Source organism: Hibiscus syriacus, unplaced genomic scaffold, assembly GCF_006381635.1.
Source record: "Hibiscus syriacus cultivar Baekdansim isolate YM2019G1 unplaced genomic scaffold, ASM638163v2 tig00110602_pilon, whole genome shotgun sequence".
Lineage (NCBI taxonomy): Eukaryota > Viridiplantae > Streptophyta > Magnoliopsida > Malvales > Malvaceae > Hibiscus > Hibiscus syriacus.
Window position 1 is genome coordinate 907,103 of NW_024062798.1, and position 17,516 is coordinate 924,618.

General features: G+C 36.9%; 2 protein-coding genes across 5 annotated transcripts; both read right to left on the reverse strand.

Annotated features, from left to right (window-relative positions):
* Nucleotides 1–9,443: 9,443 nt before the first annotated feature.
* Nucleotides 9,444–12,272, reverse strand: LOC120135021 (type I inositol polyphosphate 5-phosphatase 2-like). Its single transcript, XM_039151389.1, has 9 exons — nt 11,946–12,272; nt 11,773–11,862; nt 11,612–11,699; nt 11,410–11,514; nt 10,795–11,329; nt 10,406–10,590; nt 10,203–10,311; nt 9,973–10,121; nt 9,444–9,736 (listed from the first exon to the last, which is right to left on the reverse strand). The coding sequence occupies exons 1-9, from the start codon at nt 12,163–12,165 to the stop codon at nt 9,535–9,537; spliced, it is 1,683 nt and encodes a 560-aa protein (XP_039007320.1). The 5' UTR covers nt 12,166–12,272; the 3' UTR covers nt 9,444–9,534.
* Nucleotides 12,273–13,198: 926 nt separating this feature from the next.
* Nucleotides 13,199–16,716, reverse strand: LOC120135024 (tobamovirus multiplication protein 2A-like). Of its 4 annotated transcripts, XM_039151393.1 has the most exons (8): nt 16,621–16,669; nt 16,293–16,300; nt 15,923–16,207; nt 15,307–15,406; nt 15,090–15,170; nt 14,897–15,001; nt 13,864–14,073; nt 13,199–13,474 (listed from the first exon to the last, which is right to left on the reverse strand). In XM_039151393.1, the coding sequence occupies exons 3-8, from the start codon at nt 16,159–16,161 to the stop codon at nt 13,367–13,369; spliced, it is 843 nt and encodes a 280-aa protein (XP_039007324.1). In that variant the 5' UTR covers nt 16,162–16,207; nt 16,293–16,300; nt 16,621–16,669; the 3' UTR covers nt 13,199–13,366. The 4 variants fall into 4 exon arrangements, with proteins under 4 accessions (XP_039007324.1, XP_039007322.1, XP_039007323.1 ...); XM_039151391.1 differs by lacking the exon at nt 16,293–16,300 and having other exon boundaries at nt 15,923–16,212; nt 16,618–16,716; XM_039151392.1 differs by lacking the exon at nt 16,293–16,300 and having other exon boundaries at nt 15,923–16,224; nt 16,618–16,710.
* Between the last annotated feature and the right edge of the window lie 800 nt (nt 16,717–17,516).

The window sequence follows — 17,516 nt, forward strand, 5'->3', positions numbered from 1 at the left end:
TGGCTCCCATCGGGTAATTTTGCAACACTTCTGGCATCTTAAGTCTGCGCCCCCTCGTTTGCTCGACTCTTACCCTCGGCTTAGCATCTTTGACATTCAAACTTGTGCCAAGACTCCACACATCTTCCCCAAACTCACCATCTGGTTCATCATTGAGTGGACTTTCTCTGCCACTCGAGGAACAACATTCCTCATCCTTTGACTTGCCTTCATCATGGATTCGCTTGCCACTACCCTCGGCTTTCGGCTTTGTTTTGGAAATCTTGTTTTTCTTGACTCCAAATTCTTTGATGGACTCAACAGTTGTCAAGGCTTTAGACAACTCGCTTGCCACTCTCTTCGCCCATGGCTTCAATTCGAACATGAAGGCGAAGAATTCATCTTCTTCAGTCCAACTTGGGACTTTGAGCATGAGTTTTGTGAATTGACTCACATACTCCTTAAGTGTCCCTTTATGCTTGAGACGCCTCAACTTGGACCACGCCTCCTTCCTGACATACTGTGAGCAGACTTGCTCACTTTGCACCCTCGGCTTGATAGCTTTATCTCTTGTTATCGCATCGGGTCCTTTCTTGTGCTCGATTGCTTTGACACATGCAGTCTTGTCACGTTTTCTTCCGGGTTTGGCTGCATCAACAGCCTTGCCTCGTCTCGATCCTTGCTTGGCCGCATAGATCCCCTCAATCGGACCAAGTCTTTTTCCTGGCTTGGTAGCTTTAACACTTGTGACCGCGCTAATTTCCGCTACTTCTCCTTCTCTTATCCTCTTCATGATGGTTTTAAGGGGACGCTTCTCGGGACATCCTCTATTCAAATGAGGACCATCACAGAAGTAGCATTGAAGCTTTTCCTTGCTCATCTTCTTCTTCGCCTCGGACTTAGCCTTGCCATTATTTCCCGATGGCATTCTTTGGCTACGAATAGTCGATGACTCTCCTTGGCCATTCGAAGAGCTTTCTCTACCATCTCCTTGTTGCACATTTTCCCGGTCTCCCCCACTGTTGCCACTATCTTTGGGCTTGGGACTAGACGACACATCGCTACTTGGCTTGTCACCTGCAAGCTCAATCAGCTTTCCGGCCACAACTATGGCCTTCGAAAGTCTATGGGCATCTCCTTGCTCTCCCCTGAGCATCAACCCTGGTCTAAGTCCTTCCAAGAAGGTCTTGAGCACATCCCATTCACTCATTGCTCCCTTGCATATGAGCATCTCTCTCTTGAGCTCATCAACTTTGTTTTTCAAAGCCATCGCTCCCACTCGAATCTGGCTTCTTTTGGATCGTTTATGACAATTTCTACAAACCGCCATATATAAGAACACCTCCGTCGACAAATTCGTATCGACGACAAATTTTTTACTATTCACAAAATTAACTATTCACATTAATAGTAATGAATAGTAACCTCGCAAAAAATTGACAAAATTCACAACCAAAAGCTCTGATTACCAGTTGTTGGGAAATAAACGAGAACTAGTAATTTCTCTATAACCAGATTAGTGAGAATGCGAAATAAACGAGAACTAGTAATTTCTCTATAACCAGATTAATGAGAATGCGAAATAAAAGTGGAAAATAATACCCGAATTGATAACGGAGTTCAACCAATTATGCCTATGTCTCCGGACTACTGTAGATCTTTTACTAAAGAGATAAAATTTACAGGTGTTTACAAAACACTCACTACTCATAAGAGAACTCTATAAACTCTTTAGTATTAAGAGGAATAAATGATTTTGGATGATTTTGAAGCTAAATGTGTTAGGGTATTTATAGTTGAAGTCTAAGGACTAATCTTGTAAATATCTTAAAATGTGCAAGGATTAAAATATAATTAACCCTATTACATTTTAATACAAATTGGGGTGAAAATGTGCTCCCCTTTTCTGATTTCAACGCCCCTAATTTGACTTTTCTCCAACAGTTTACTATGAGAGAATTTTAAGCATGAATTCGAGATACCATCGGGTCCGTGTTGTGTCAGTGACTGTAGTGAAGCCTGTGATAATGATCAAGAGTGGTTTTATCTTCTCTTATTTGCTTAAGAGACGTGATTTCATCTCCCATTTTCCCTTTTTTGTGAGGGGCGTTTTAAATACTACAGGGTCATTCCAGTCCAGGTTAGTTGACTGGAGTTCTGGTGGATCCTTGTTGAAATACTTTACTTACTATCGATTGAGGGATTGGACACTTGGATTGTCGTGTTACAAAATCTTTTTACCATTTTATATTTTTAAAGTTTACATTTTTATTCCACTTTACCTCCTACAAATGAACTCTTCTTGTCTGTTGAAACAGATGAGAGTTTACATTTTTTTCAACTCTAAAAACATTCACTCAATGCTCCAAACCACCATGACCATGAGTTTGAGGGTAATAAATCCGATAACTCGGCGGAAGCGTGACGCCCAAAGTAGCACAAAACCTTTTTACTCGGTTACCGAACTCAGGTGTGAATCTTCCATGATTAAACATCCAATTCTTGCACTTGTAATCCAGGCCCCGAATCGCTTCGCAGCACTCGAACCCCATATTCATCTTGTTTTTAAACAAAGACGCATAAAGATGGAGCACGCAGCCATCAGCCTTGTTGATTTCAGCCCAACACACACTCGGGTCCGGCAAGTATCTCTCTTCCCATCCGAGAGCCGAGAAAGCAGGGGTGATGGCCATGACCAATGACATTGCCATGAAGACCAAAAGGTGCCGTTGGAAATAACCCATCGCAGAAGAACAAGAATCGGTTGGTTTCTTCGGAATGGATTTGATGAATTTATATGACTTCTTAAATGTTCAAAAGAGCTGCTTTCAGTAACGGTGGTATGTTACGAAATTTGTCAGTAAATGAGTTTATGGTAGAGGTCAAAGGAGTTTGGTATTGATTGAAGTTCTCATTTTTAGGGTTAATTCATCAAGCATCCTCAAACTTAACTACTAGTTATAAAGTTAGCTTAAATTTGAGGTGAAATATCTTTAAAACATAGCACGTGCATAACTATTTTATGAGTATCTTGAATCTGATATGTTAAAAAATAGTACACTTAATTTTGTAATTATTCACATGATAGGATACATGTGTTTGGAATATATTTGAACTTGGGTCTAAACTAACATTTAACATCCAATTGACTGTTAAGATGACAAAAAAGTGGATTCAGTAATGATATTTTAGGGACTCGACTAGAATGTTTTAAAGTTCATGACCAAATCAAAATTCAAGTGATAGTTTTGAGAGTTTTGGGCAATTAACCCAAGAGAGTGTTGGTCATTCAAATGCCATTGATGAAGTAACCAATGCAACTTTATTGTCTTGCATAATTACTCCATGGAAAGAAATTTTATGTGTAAATTGTAATGTTTTTAAAATCGGATCGGACCGGACCTTGAATCGGTAAAGATACTGATTTACTGGTTCAATCGTGGTTCAATCGGTTTGAACCGAATTTTATATAAAATAATTTTTTTTTTAATTTTACATAATATTTAAAGTAATATTAATATATATGTAACACTTTTTTTAAGTTTACAATATTAAAAGATATAAAAATATTACAAGTCATAACATATATAAGTTAAAAACCATAAAATCAAGTGAAACAAAATGATTCAAATCAACTTTTGGTTTTAGTTTCATGGTTTGAGTTGTGAGCTTAGGGATGACTCATGGAAGTTCTTATTTAGGGTTGGGTTTTGTTAGATTGATGCTTTAGGAATTATGGTTTTTATGTGTTTTGCAGACAAAATCTGATCTTGATTTATCTTTTTCCCAATGTCACACGCACACAAAAGAAGGAGAAAAATGGAACTTTTGGTTTCGGTTTCATGGTTTGAGTTGTGAGCTTAGGGATGACTCTTAGTTGTGGATGAAACATGGAAGTTCTTATTTTTGGGTTGGGTTTTGTTAGATTGATGCTTTAGGAATTATGATTTTTATGTGTTGTGTTTGCAGACAAAATCTGATCTTGATTTGTTAGTTGTTTATGTATATATATATATGCAAAAATGTTTCTAACTCACTTAAGAACTCTTGAAACGCTTGCCTTAAAGCAAGACTCATTGGTTCTATGTGATTGTTGATGTGTGCCTGTGCCGCTTAATTCCATATTTCGACTTTGTTTGCTTAGTAATATGTTTGATTACTTTGTATCTACAGACACAACTGATGAAGTTTCCCAAAAATCTTATGGCCAAAACTCCTACAATAAAAAATGCAGGGCAGGTGTGCGGTTCCTCCATATCGGAGTAAAGATATATAGGCGTCAACATAATATCTATTGCAAAACTTGAAATTTGATCTCGATCTTCCCTGTTTCGTCAAATACAGATGTTAGAGCTGATGCCTAGGGCTATTTCATCACTTGATGCTCATGTTGACAATGGATTACAAACTCTAGTGACTAAAATTTAGGGTATTTACAAATTAATCCTTAAACTTCTACTATAAATACCCTAGCTCATTTAGCTTCAAAACAATCCCAAATCATTCTAGCTTTCTGCCAATACTAGAGAATTTAGAGAGTTTCTTGAGAGTTGTTTTCTCATTTTTATCAAGAGAGAATTATCATTGTTTTCTCCTTGGTAGATCCAGAGAAGTTGTAATTCATATTTTCTAATAGTGAAATTCTTCTACCGTTCCCTGTAGTTTTTACCCTATATTATTTAGGGGTTTTCCACGTAAATTCTGTCTCTTTTATCTTTATTTTTATTTTCTCAAATTATCAGTTGCGATTTTGCTCTATCCGATAGCCGTCTTCCGCAACAATTTGTATCCGAGCCAGATTAGAGTGTGTAATATCTACTTATTGTCTTTGTGGTTGCCACCAAAAGGTGGATCCTCCAACATAAGAAAGTAAGAAGATATTACTCATTCTTTGAAGGTTCCAGAGAACTATTCACGATAGTGAAATAGTGAGAGCTATCCGTAATAGAAGCTATGGCAACAAAATTTGATATTGAAAAATTTAATGGGAGAAATTTCTCATTGTAGAAATTGAAGATGAAGGCCATCCTGAGGAAAGACGGGTGTCTAGCAGCTATCAGTGAAAGGCTGGTGGATTTCACAGATGACAACAAATGGATCAAAATGGACGGGAATGTTATGGCAAACTTTCATCTAGCATTAGTAGATGAAGTATTGTCAAGCATCGAGGAGAAGAAGACAGCTAAGGAGATATAGGATCATTTCACCAAACTGTACGAGGCCACATCGTTGCACAATAAAATTTTCCTTAGGAGGAAACTGTACACTCTTCGTATTTCAGAATCTACTTAAGTGACGGAGCACTTAAACACACTGAACACTTTATTTTCTCAGCTTACATCTTTAAGATGTACAATAGGAGAACAAGAACGTGCTGAACTTCTACTTCAAAGTCTACCGGATTCGTATGATCAACTCATTATCAACTTGACAAACAGTAATGCCACCAGTCTAGTCTTCAATGACGTTGCAGCTGTTGTTCTATAAGAAGAAAATCGGCACAAGAACAAGGAAGACAGACAAGTAAATCTGCAATAAGCAGAATCATTGACAACGACGAGAGGAAGATCAACAGAACGTGGCCAAAACAGCAGTCACAAACATGGTAGATTGAAGTCGAGGAGCAAGAAGAATTTAAACTGTGGAAAGAAGGGTCACTTGAAGAAGGATTGTTGGAGTCTAAATAAAAACTCCAATCCACAAGCAATACCGTAAACACTTTAGATGATGGAGATGCTCTATGTTGTGAAGCGTCAACCACCGTGGAAGGTAGAAAGAGATATGCAGATATATGGCTCATTGATTCGGGAGAAACATATCACATGACCTCAAGAAGATAATGGTTCCATCATTATGAACATGTCTCAGGAGGATCTGTGTATAGTTTCAATGATCATGCCTTAGTGATCGTTGGCGTGGAAACCATCAAATTGAAGATGTATGATGGAACAATTAAAGTTGTTCGAGATGTGCGGCACGTGAAAGGCCTGAAGAAAAATTTATTATCCTACGGATTGTTGGATAATAATGCAAGCAAGATTGAAACACGGAAAGGAATCATGAAGGTGTTCCATGGAGCGCTTATGGTGATGAAAGGCGAAAAGATAGCTGCAAACTTGTACATGCTAAAGGGAGAGACTTTGCTAGAAACAGAAGCCTTTGTTGCCTCATGTAGTTCAGATTCTGCAATGTTATGGCATCAGAAACTTGAACATATGTCAGAACAAGGAATGAAAGTCCTTGTGGAGCAAAAGCTACTTCCAGGCTTAACAAAAGTATCATTTTTTTTTGTGTGAGCATTGCATAACAAGTAAGCAGCACCGGTTGAAATTCAACACGTCAAATTCCAGAGGCAAAAGTGTTCTAGAATTGGTTCATTCTGACGTATGGCAAGCACTAGTTACATCCCTAGGCGGAGCAAAAATACTTTGTCTCATTTATTGATGACTACTCTAGGATATGTTGGGTGTACCCTATTAAGAAGAAGTCAGACGTGTTTTCAACTTTCAAAAATGTCAAAGCGCGGGTGGAACTTGATTATGGAAATAAGATCAAGTGTTTCAGAACATATAATGGAGGAGAATACACAAGTGAAGAATTTGATGACTTTTGTAGGAAGGAATGCATCAAAAGGCAGTTCACAGTGGCGAACACTCCTCAACAAAATGGAGTGGCAGAGCGGATGAACAGAACCTTGTTAGAAAGAATAAGAGCAATGTTGAGGGATGCAGGCCTAGAAAATTCATTCTGGGCAGAAGCAGTCAATACCGCCTGTTATTTGGTGAATCGAGCTCCATCAACTGCAATAGAGCTAAAGACACAAATAGAGATGTAGACTGGTAAACCAGCTGATTATTCAAACCTCCATGTATTTGAAAGTATTGTGTACGTGATGTACAACTCCCAAGAAATTTCAAAGTTAGATCCAAAATCCAGGAAATGCAAATTCTTGGGGTATGTTGATGGTGTAAAGGGGTATCGCTTGTGGGACCCCACTGCCCGCAAAGTGATCATCAGCGGGAATGCTATTTTTGTAGAAGATAAGCTACAAAGAAAAGAAGATGATGATAGCACTGAAAAGTCAAAGACTACACAGATACATGTGGAAAAGGAGGGTTGAACAAGGAAAATGTTTTGAAGCAGAACCAACACATGATGAACAAGAACTAGAGAGTTCTGAAGCTCCAACAACTCGTCAATCAGATCATGTAAGAAGACGTCCCAATTGGCACTCAGATTATGTTATAGAAGGTAATATTGCATACTGCCTTTTAACAGAGGACGGTGAGCCGTCAACATACCAGGAGGCAATAAACAACTCAGATGCTTCACTGTGGATGATGGCGATGCAAGAAGAAATTGAAGCCCTTCATAAAAAATAATACATGGGACCTTGTGCCACTACCACAAGGAAGGAAGCCAATTGGTAACAAACGGGTCTTCAAAATCAAGCGAAATGGTGACGATCAAGTGGAGAGGTATCGTGCAAGACTGGTAGTCAAATGGTATGCTCAAAAAGAAGGTATTGATTTCAATGAAATATTTTCTCTTGTGGTTCGACTAACAACAGTTCGAGTAGTTTTGGCAATGTGTGCTACTTTGAATTTACATCTAGAGCAGCTAGATATTAAAACAACTTTTCTTCATGGAAATCTTGAAGAAAAAATTTACATGCTCCAGCCTGAAGGTTTTGAAGAAAAAGAAAAGAAGAACTTGGTTTGCAGGTTGAACAAATCTATGTACGGTCTAAAGCAGACGCCGAGGTGTTGGTATAAGAGATTTGATTCCTTCATTATGTGCCTTGGATACAATAGACTTAATGCAGACCTTTGTGTTTATTTCAAGAGGTCTAGTGATAATGATTTTGTTATATTGTTGTTGTATGTGGATGACATGTTGGTTGCAGGACACAACAAAGATCATATTGAAGAATTGAAGGCACAACTGGCTAGGGAATTTGAAATGAAGGACTTGGGATCATCAAACAAGATTCTAGGGATGCAAATTCACCGAGACAGAAATAGTAGGAAGATTTGGCTTTCACAAAAGAATTACTTGAAGAAGATCTTGTCAAGATTCAACATGAAAGATTGTAAGCCAATTTCTACCCCTCTTCCTATTAACTTCAAATTATCCTCCAGTATGAGTCCTAACAGTGAATAAGAGAGGATGGAGATGTCTCGAGTACCGTATGCATCAGTAGTGGGAAGTTTGATGTTCGTTATGATATGCACAAGACCAGACATTGCACAAGCAGTGGGAGTGATTAGTCGGTACATGGTGAATCCAGACAAAGAGCAATGAAATACAGTAAAGAGGATCCTGAGATACATCAAAGGGACCTCAAATGTTGCATTATGTTACGGATGATCAAATTTACTAATCAATGGTTATGTAGATTCTGACTATGCAGGAGATTTGAATAAAAGCAAATCTACTATAGTATATGTGTTCAAAGTTGCTGGTGCAGCAGTAAGCTGTGTTTCAAAATTGCAGTCAGTTGTGGCTACATCCACAACAGAGGCATAATATGTAGCAGCTACACAAGCCAGTAAAGAAGCAATTTGGTTGAAGATGTTATTGGAGGAGCTTGGGCACAATCAAGAGTATGTCTCTCTGTTTTGTGACAGTCAAAGCGTCTTGCATCTAACAAGGAATCCATCATTTCATTCAAGGACAAAGCACATACGAGTTCAGTACTATTTCATTCGTGAAAAGGTGGAAGAAGGGACGGTAGATATGCAGAAGATACATACCAAAGACAACATAGCAGATTTCATGACGAAAACGATCAATACTGATAAATTTACTTGGTGTCGATCCTCTTGTGGCATTTCAGAAATGTAAGCAACATGATGGTACATGGTAGAAAGAATGGTGTGAAGATATGATTATTCCAATCAAATCTTCAAGTGGGAGATTGTTGAAAATCAATGCACCGAAAGTGCATAATTTAGAAGAAAAAAAAATTTGTCAACAAATGTAGGCACCGAAAATTAGGTGTAGAATTTGTTGATTTTTTATATGGGTAAATTACGAACTCTAATCACTAAAATTTAGGGTATTTACAAATTAGTCCTTAAGCTTCAACTATAAATGCCCTAACTCATTTAGCTTCAAAACCATCCCAAATCATTCTAGCTTTCTCCCAATACTAGAGAATTTAGAGAGTTTCTTGAGAGTTGTTTTCTCCTTTTTATCAAGAGAGAATTATCATTGTTTTCTCCTTGGTAGATCGAGAGAAGTTGTAATTCCTATTTTCTCATAGTGAAATTCTTCTATCGTTGCCCGTGATTTTTACCCTATATTATTTAGGGATTTTCCACGTAAATTTTGTGAATTTTGTCTCTTTTATCTTCATTTTTATTTTCTCAAATTATCAGTTGCGATTTTGCTCTATAGTCGTCTTCCGCAACATGAACAGTATACAATTATTCCGGAGAACGTGTTCTTTGTACATCAAATATAGTAATATTTCTCATTTTGTTGTCTGTATACATTGAATATTATAGAATTTTTGTTCTAAAGATGGCAAACACATTTCTTCTACATGTTCTACACATTTTCATCAAAGAAACGCTCAGGATGGACAGCAGCTGTGCTAGCATTGAGAGCCCTTTGGAACTTCCGATGGTCCAAGACTTCAACTTCGACTAAAAACATTGAACTGACGGGTCGATGATCCGAGAGTCTTATTTCTGCCCGTTGGTAGCAAAGTTGTTTGATGCCTATCCCTGACCAGAGTATACGATCACACCTACCAAGGTAAGAGTACACAGAACTATATGAGTTATCAGTTAACACATTGCGAAGTATATGGGTTTTGTGAAACATTTTTCTGAAACTTGAATATTAGGTTTTCGTGCTAAGTTGCCGTACTGGCCTGCGAATGTTGGACACCGGTATGTATCCGACGCGAGGATGTTTTGTGTTCACTTTTTCTAAGCTTTTTCATGTCAGTTGGCAGGGATACCTTAAGAAACTTGTGCTTACCATGCCGGAGATCGCTTCTTCTCCCCTTCCTTAGGGATCACGCCGACATATCTATCGGAATGTATTTCATACTTGTAGGTAGGAGGAAAATCGATGACCCCTTCTTTCCATCCATCGAAAATGCGCCCACTACACAGTTCTTTATGAAGCTGTGGCACAGAACCGGAGCTTTTAACTTCATTTGTCATTACAAATCGAATCCAGTAACTAGGTCATTGTGTGATACTGACCTGATCACTGTTGAGTAATTCTTCCCATCGCTTTTGAGCGACAAGCTTTCTCACCTTAGCATCCGACATGTTGAGACGATAGTTCAGATCCCCAAACCAAAATACCTGACTGTTTACAGAGGCCACCATCGACATACATTCATGGTTCAGGTTGAATATATTGATTATATAATGATAAGAAAATTGGCTGACATTTTACTTACTCGTGAGATGGGATTGTTTGTGATTGATTTGTATCGACAACAGTTGAGAAACGTGTTCGTCGTATAATTTCGTACACATCAGAGTTGCGTCTTTGTTCATCTCCATCTTTATGACCAGATGTCAAATGCGAACACACAAAGCACAGCCTGGATTGGAAAATATTCATGCTAACAGAAACAGATCCCTGCAAAAGCAAGTTCATAAGACATTCACTGATAATGAAGCCAACTTCAGATTGCAAGAGATCATAGTACAGAGGCATATTTCAAGATGGTGGAACCGAGCGGCTGTTTAACCGATTCCACTTTCGGTTCAGTTTTGTCTACCATGGGTACTGAAGACATCCGAAAAGCATAATCCTTTGCTAGAACAGGGGGAAAGTGATTACCTTGTTTCCCAAGTAACCCATAAGACCAATACCAACTGGAGAGACTTTCAAATTACCAACATGTTTCCTCAGCCTCTTTCTCACCCACACAGAAATGTAGATTCCAACCATCTGTTTGCTCACTATCCGCACGTACTTCGGCCTCGACATCGCCCTATCATTGCCGTCTTCCTCTATTGTCGCTTCCGTGAAAATATCATCAGATATTGCAGAGAAAAAACGAACTTGTTGGTTTTGATCTTCAGGCCAAACTATCCCGGTTTCACTATCAAAGCCATATATTCTCTTCTGCTGTAAATTTTGGCCAACTTCATTTGCAGTCTCCAAATACTCCAATGGCAGACCAGGTATCTCATCGGTGGATACATCTGCAACCGAACTAGGAGAAGGTGGGGCACTATAGCATCTATGCTTGCTTTCAGGCTCCAAATCTCGGTTCAGAGTTCTTCGAATGATTGCCTCCCATTTAGGAATCGGCCTGTTATCCTCGGCTCCCAGAACATTTCCAGCATTCAAAGGGACTACCTCCTGGAAGCTGCGGGTATAATATTAGTGTCAGATATAGGTATGTTTTATACACGGGTATAAGATCAGGCAGGGAAAGGAAATACCGACCCGATAACGTAAATATCTGCCGGCTCTTCCATGCAAAGCCAGTCATCGATCTGAAGATCATCACAAGGAAGTCTTCCAGCAACGTTCCAAGTGCCTATTGTCACCCTATAGGCAACCATAATATGTTTCAAATAAGAAATTTAGAAACTGCTGCACCTCAGAAGGCTTACAATTTTTAAGCACAAGCATATTGCGGGCAAACCTCACATCCTTTGTGTTCGTGTACTGTATGTGCAGAGTTTCCGATTTTCCCCTCCGGTGTCTTAACCGGTTACCCATAAACGGCGAATCTGAAAGATGAAACATCGAAACCAGAGGGGGGGAAACACCAACTAAACCACAGATGAAGAAAGCAAATAATACCTGAAATTTGGCTGCTGCAATCTTGGTTTTGCAACGGGCTATGGTTCTGTTCCTCGTCTCCATTCAATCTTGATTCTTTAACGGAGAAAGCTAGTGGAAATTGCAGGAAAAGGCAAAGAGTGTAAGGAAACATGTGTTGTTGAATATGATATGATAATGTGTTCTACAAATACCATCATCTTCACTTTCGGTTTCGGTTTCAGTTTCGACCTCGTCTTCGCTAAAATCGTACACCTTAGGCTTTATGTTCAACCATTTCTTCATCACGATGGATGGCCAAAAGGCCTGAAATTTGAAAACAAGTTGAACAAGTGTATCGTTAAAGCATTGCAGTTTAAATAAAAGCAAAAGAGCAAAGCTTGCCTCAGAACGCTTTCCCCTCCTAGTCTTCATAGTCTCTGGTATCAAAATCTGGGAAAATAAGGCTTTAACAAACTGGAAAGTTCTGTTCTAAGACGGTCACAAACACTGATGTAGACAAGAAACTCTAAGTGTCACAAAAGAAAAACGACAAACCACAAAGAAAAATGGTTTATGAAATATATATATATATATATATATATAGCTGTGGTATAACATTCTAGTGTGTAACCATATAAAGGAAAGCATTTGATTATGCATGAAAATATATAATATTATATATTTCGATATTTAACTGTAGATCTAATGGGACCACTACGCACTATGTGTGAAGGAAACTTTTCGATAATAGCCATGCCAAAAATAATTAAACAGGAAAGAAAGGGCAGATAGAATAATCTTGTAATTTCTTCATTTTATTTTATTCTTAATTTATTTCACGTTTTGATGAGAAGATACATGATATGATACATTAATATGTTAATTACATAAATAAATGTATGAGGAATTATGCTTAAAGGCCTCAGTGTTAAGTGTTAAGCCAGCTCAACTTCTAATCAAATGATAAATTCGAACTTTTTATTTGTTAATTTATTATTTCTTTTCTCAGATCTTTCTGTAAAAGTATCTATTCTTCTATTTTTCTAATAATATAAACTATAGTATCTTTGAAGCCTCGAGTTATAAATGTCAAAATTCAAATCACGAACAAACTAAACTCGAGTCCAAGTAAATAAGAATATTATTGTTGTACAAAGATGCCACTGCCAACTTCAAAGTATATCAAAGCTTTCTTTCTCCTCCATTGCTTTCCTTTTCATGGACATCACAATCACAAGATCATAAAGCAGATGGAACATATATATATATATATATATATACCTCATTAAAATCTACCATTCCTAAGCATCCAATCACTTGCAAAGCATATCGATGTCTCGTATTGATACTTTGCAATATTATATATATATATATATATATATATATATAACATGAGAAGGAACAGATAAGTAAAAGGCATAGCTGTAATGGCTCGGGATTCAACTCATTGCCAAACCTTGAATGTAGCAGTTTAGTTTTACACAGAAAATAGTTATGCATTTTCTAAACACATATGTTCTATGAAGAAATCAATGAGTAGGGAACACATAAATTAAGATTGTCATCTGAAAAATCTGAAGCTTTCGCTTGATCGTCAACGCAATAGCATTTGGAAGACAAAACCGGATGATTATCACAGAATGGTGCACCGGCTGCTTTCTTCTGCTGGTTGAGGGGCTGCCTGCTGGTACCTGTTTGAGTCCATAGGGTTGTATGTGAACTCGGACGTATCCAGCCCATACTGATATACATCCAGTGAAAAACAATGTTAGAGAAACAAATTTGGGAAAAGGTTAAGAGAAAAATGATGAGACAAATGGATAAGGGATATAATAAGGGGAACGAAATGCAGGAATCGAAGAGAACGGAAGGTGGTATTCCGGTATCTATCACATCAGAGTGCATTACTACAGACAATACGAATTACAGTAAAATCTATGCACTTGTGCATTTAAGGAAAGAAACATCAGATATAGCAGCACATTTACTTCGTAAAAATGATTCAATATTGAGATTTGAAGCCTCTAGAAAATCAAGGTAAGACGTACGAATTGGTCTAAGAAAAGATTTACCACACAGGAGAGCTATATGTTTATATCAAAGAGGACGACTTTATGGGAAAGAAATCACCTTTTCCCTCATACGTGCACTCCAAGCATCTGTTCTGCCAGGCCGTTGATCAAGGCCACCAGCAACAGGTACACCTGTAACCGGAACATGTTGCCTGTTCATTAAAGGCTGCCTGATTTGTTGCCTTGGTGCAATGAACTCATCATCACTGTCATAATCAGCAGGTACATTGGCGGCCCTGACCATGAGGGCTAACAAGAAAATAAGAACCTGCAAGTTGAAGTTGATTTTGACCACAGGTCAGATAAAGCCCAGAGAAACAATACCAGTCCAGATGTTATTCTAACAGAGAAATTTGATTCAAGGCCTTATTTTAATGCAATAAATATCAGAATCCATCCATTGATGTCTGTGCCATTATCATCCAACAGAAAAACAAAGTCACGAAACACATCATCATCTAAACTACTATGTGATGCAAATTGTCGACTAACTTTTACCTCGGTAAATCATAACCCAACAGTTGTCTCCATATGGAAGCCTCCTAAAAGTTACCTAGAACTAAAAACGATGTCATATGCAATCATCTTAACCATAATCCATACTGAAAAGAAACGAACATGCTACATTCCCAAATAATGATAGTTGAAGAAGATTCACTTCCCTTTAGTACTATTAATTGAATGATTTTCAACTCTAAGCCTTGATTTTGGAATTTAAATAAATCTCTCTCTTTTCAAATATTGGGTTTCTTTGCAACAGATAGACATCCAAGGCTAAATCTTATCTACTCGGTAAGGACTAAGGATAAGAAAGTCCAGGACTATTCTGTGCATTGTTATCGCAGAGAACAATATGTCCAAAAGCTAAATGATGCTAAAAAAATTACAAGGGCTGAGAACACAGAATACAATACTAAATGATTAGGAATCAAAAGGGGAAATCCTTGTATTCAAAAGCAACTTCATTTATTTAAACCCTATCAGTCTATCAGACAGTTTCTCGGTTTTTGCATATGGACCACAAAATAGTTCATGAATGTGAAGTAATATTTAAGTCCTCAGGATTAGGATCACAATCACGTTAAGCTTACCTCTAAGATAATAATTCCAAGAGCTATCCATCTGGCGATACTCCAGTTTTCTTTCAGAAAATGATATATCATATCAAAGTAGCCTGTTTTATCCGCGGGAAGTTCCTAAAGAAATTAGCGCTAATTAGAAAACCAAGCACGCCAACTTCAATTAAATAGAAGGAGAAATGACCAAAAAGTAAGCAAAAGTTACATGTTTCCAGCTTTTGTTGAAGACTATGAAAGCTGCACATCCCAGCTCCACCAAGATCAACAGAAACACCAACACTGAATACTAGGTTGCCTTAAGTAAAGCAATCATCGTGAAAGAGAAGAAAAATGATTTGGATAAAAGAAAATTTATGAACTACAAGATTATATCTATGTCCTAATTACGACTGTCGAAAACATCAAGCAGATAATTAGGATACACAGGACAAACAGCATAAATTCCGCGTTGCAGCTCCAATACAACCACAGCAAGATATAACAAAGAGAATCACACCTACTCCAATAAATAAATATATAAACCTACAAAATAGAAATTGAAAAGTTAAAACACGCAAGAACATACAAAAACTTCATATAGACTTGTAAGTGGAATGGAAATTGGACAATTCAAATCAAATAAGCAATTTAATTTCTACTGAAATTCATATGTTCACTAACAAGTAAAATGCATCGAAAAATCAGCATAAGATTCTTCGGCAATACGCATGACCATGAGAAAAACAAATGGTTGACGTGTTATGAACTAGAAAATATAACATGTGATTGAAGACGGTATATAACAAGCATGATCCTACCAGAGAGTATCGGGGGGATCTTGGAAGCAGATTCCATTCAAGCTAGTATGACTCAAATTCAAGCACACCAAGGAAAGTTATGTAGTACATATAGATATTTCGCTAAAGAAATGAGGAATATCACAAGTGCTACATGAAAACGTTTTTAATTCAACTAATGCAAGAATTACTAAACTAATAAAGAAATAAGTAACAATACCAAACATTCAAACCACAAGTAACTGAAAAAAGCTAATACTACCATTCTTTTGGAAGATGATGAAAAATATCAGATGAAACCGACACGGCCATGAGCATGGGGCGACCAAGCTCTATCAAATTCTGATCACTGCCCACAGGCGACAAAAGCGAGGCAACATCAGCAGCTCTTTTGTACTCAACAAACAAGTAAATCCCATATCCAACCATTGCCAAACCAGCAACATTCATCAAAAAGTTCAAGAGCTTCAACAAGCATTCTAAGCATCCTCTACAGGCCATTCTCAATAATTATCTTTGTTGATCCTCTCTATTACAGTTCTAATAAGTTCCCTGTTGCATCAACTTATTCAAAAAAAAAAACATTCAAACTTGCATCAATAAATAAACCGACAAATGTTTATCTGGAAAATATAACAATAAAAATGTTTTAGAAATTTTTGCTTATAATAGAAAAAGCAGGAAAAGGAAGCTTCTTTAATATACAAAAAGAAGAAAGCATAAACTTTTTATATGTATAAAATTCTCAATTTTTCAGGGTATTGTAAGGAAACAAAAAATTGGGTTCCTGAATTCTTGAAATCGTCAAATCCCCAAGTAATTGCTTCAGGAGATCATCTCAACTATGCAACACTCTTTACAACTAAAAAAAAAACCAATCCAATGCTTAAAATATATATAATTTCTAGCTAAGATCGCACCCCAAAACAAAAAAACAAATTGAATCAATTCACTTACTGTTGTGGGAAGAGGATTTGGATTGGAAGCTTGATTTTTACGCAATAATAATTAAATATAAATTATATAAATTTATTTCTGGGATGATTTATTGTGAAATCATAATAGGGGAAAAATACAGGACGCCTTTTATCCAAGTTTTTCCATCATTCTCATGACAGAATGGCAATATTAATTTTTGCCAATATTACCCTTTCGGTTAAACTTGTTGCTTATTAAAAAAAAAGGAAAATTACTTCAAATCATTTAATTATGAGTCTGATAATAAATACATATTCTTTTAATATTACCCTTTCGGTTAAACTTGTTGCTTATTAAAAAAAAAGGAAAATTACTTCAAATCATTTAATTATGAGTCTGATAATAAATACATATTCTTTTAAAATATTATAAATAAATTATTTAATTAAAATATTTTTGTAATATAAGTCATTTTATTTTTTTAATAATATGAAATGATTATAAAATAATAAATATTCTTAAGTTTTAATTATTTACGGTGTACATACCTTAAAGATGTAGTTACTCGAACCTAAATCTTCAAATGAGAACAACACACCCTTTAACAACTGATACCACTAAACACAGTCAATCGTTCTATTATTAAATATTAAATAAGATAGTGATGATGACAACAACAACAACCACAAAACATTATTCTCATATGCAATGGGGTAAGGGGAGGTAGGGTAGTAGGCTGCCCCCAACGTATGTTTGAGAGCAGCTTCCGTGGAAGACCTCCGGCAGTCAGAAAATTAAAAATAAAGATAAAATACAAAGCATGTATAAATAAATAAATAAATACATATTTAAACAGTCTTCATATACAGTCTTCATATGCGCGTCTGTAATGGGAAGTAATCCCTACTAATAAATCTCTGCATAATAATCTCTACATA

What these genes read in the sequence shown, in the direction of transcription:
- LOC120135024 (XM_039151391.1), bottom strand. Translation starts at nt 16,161, where the DNA reads ATGGCCTGTAGAGGATGCTTAGAATGCTTGTTGAAGCTCTTGAACTTT. An exon ending in CATCATCTTCCAAAAGAATG is followed by an intron (nt 15,407 to 15,922) that starts GTAGTATTAGCT and finishes TCTATTTTGTAG; the next exon opens with GTTTATATATTTATTTATTG. An exon ending in ATTTATGCTGTTTGTCCTGT is followed by an intron (nt 15,171 to 15,306) that starts GTATCCTAATTA and finishes AAGGCAACCTAG; the next exon opens with TATTCAGTGTTGGTGTTTCT.
- LOC120135021 (XM_039151389.1), bottom strand. Translation starts at nt 12,165, where the DNA reads ATGAAGACTAGGAGGGGAAAGCGTTCTGAGGCAAGCTTTGCTCTTTTG. An exon ending in AACCGAAAGTGAAGATGATG is followed by an intron (nt 11,863 to 11,945) that starts GTATTTGTAGAA and finishes AATTTCCACTAG; the next exon opens with CTTTCTCCGTTAAAGAATCA. An exon ending in CAAACAATCCCATCTCACGA is followed by an intron (nt 10,312 to 10,405) that starts GTAAGTAAAATG and finishes CTCTGTAAACAG; the next exon opens with TCAGGTATTTTGGTTTGGGG.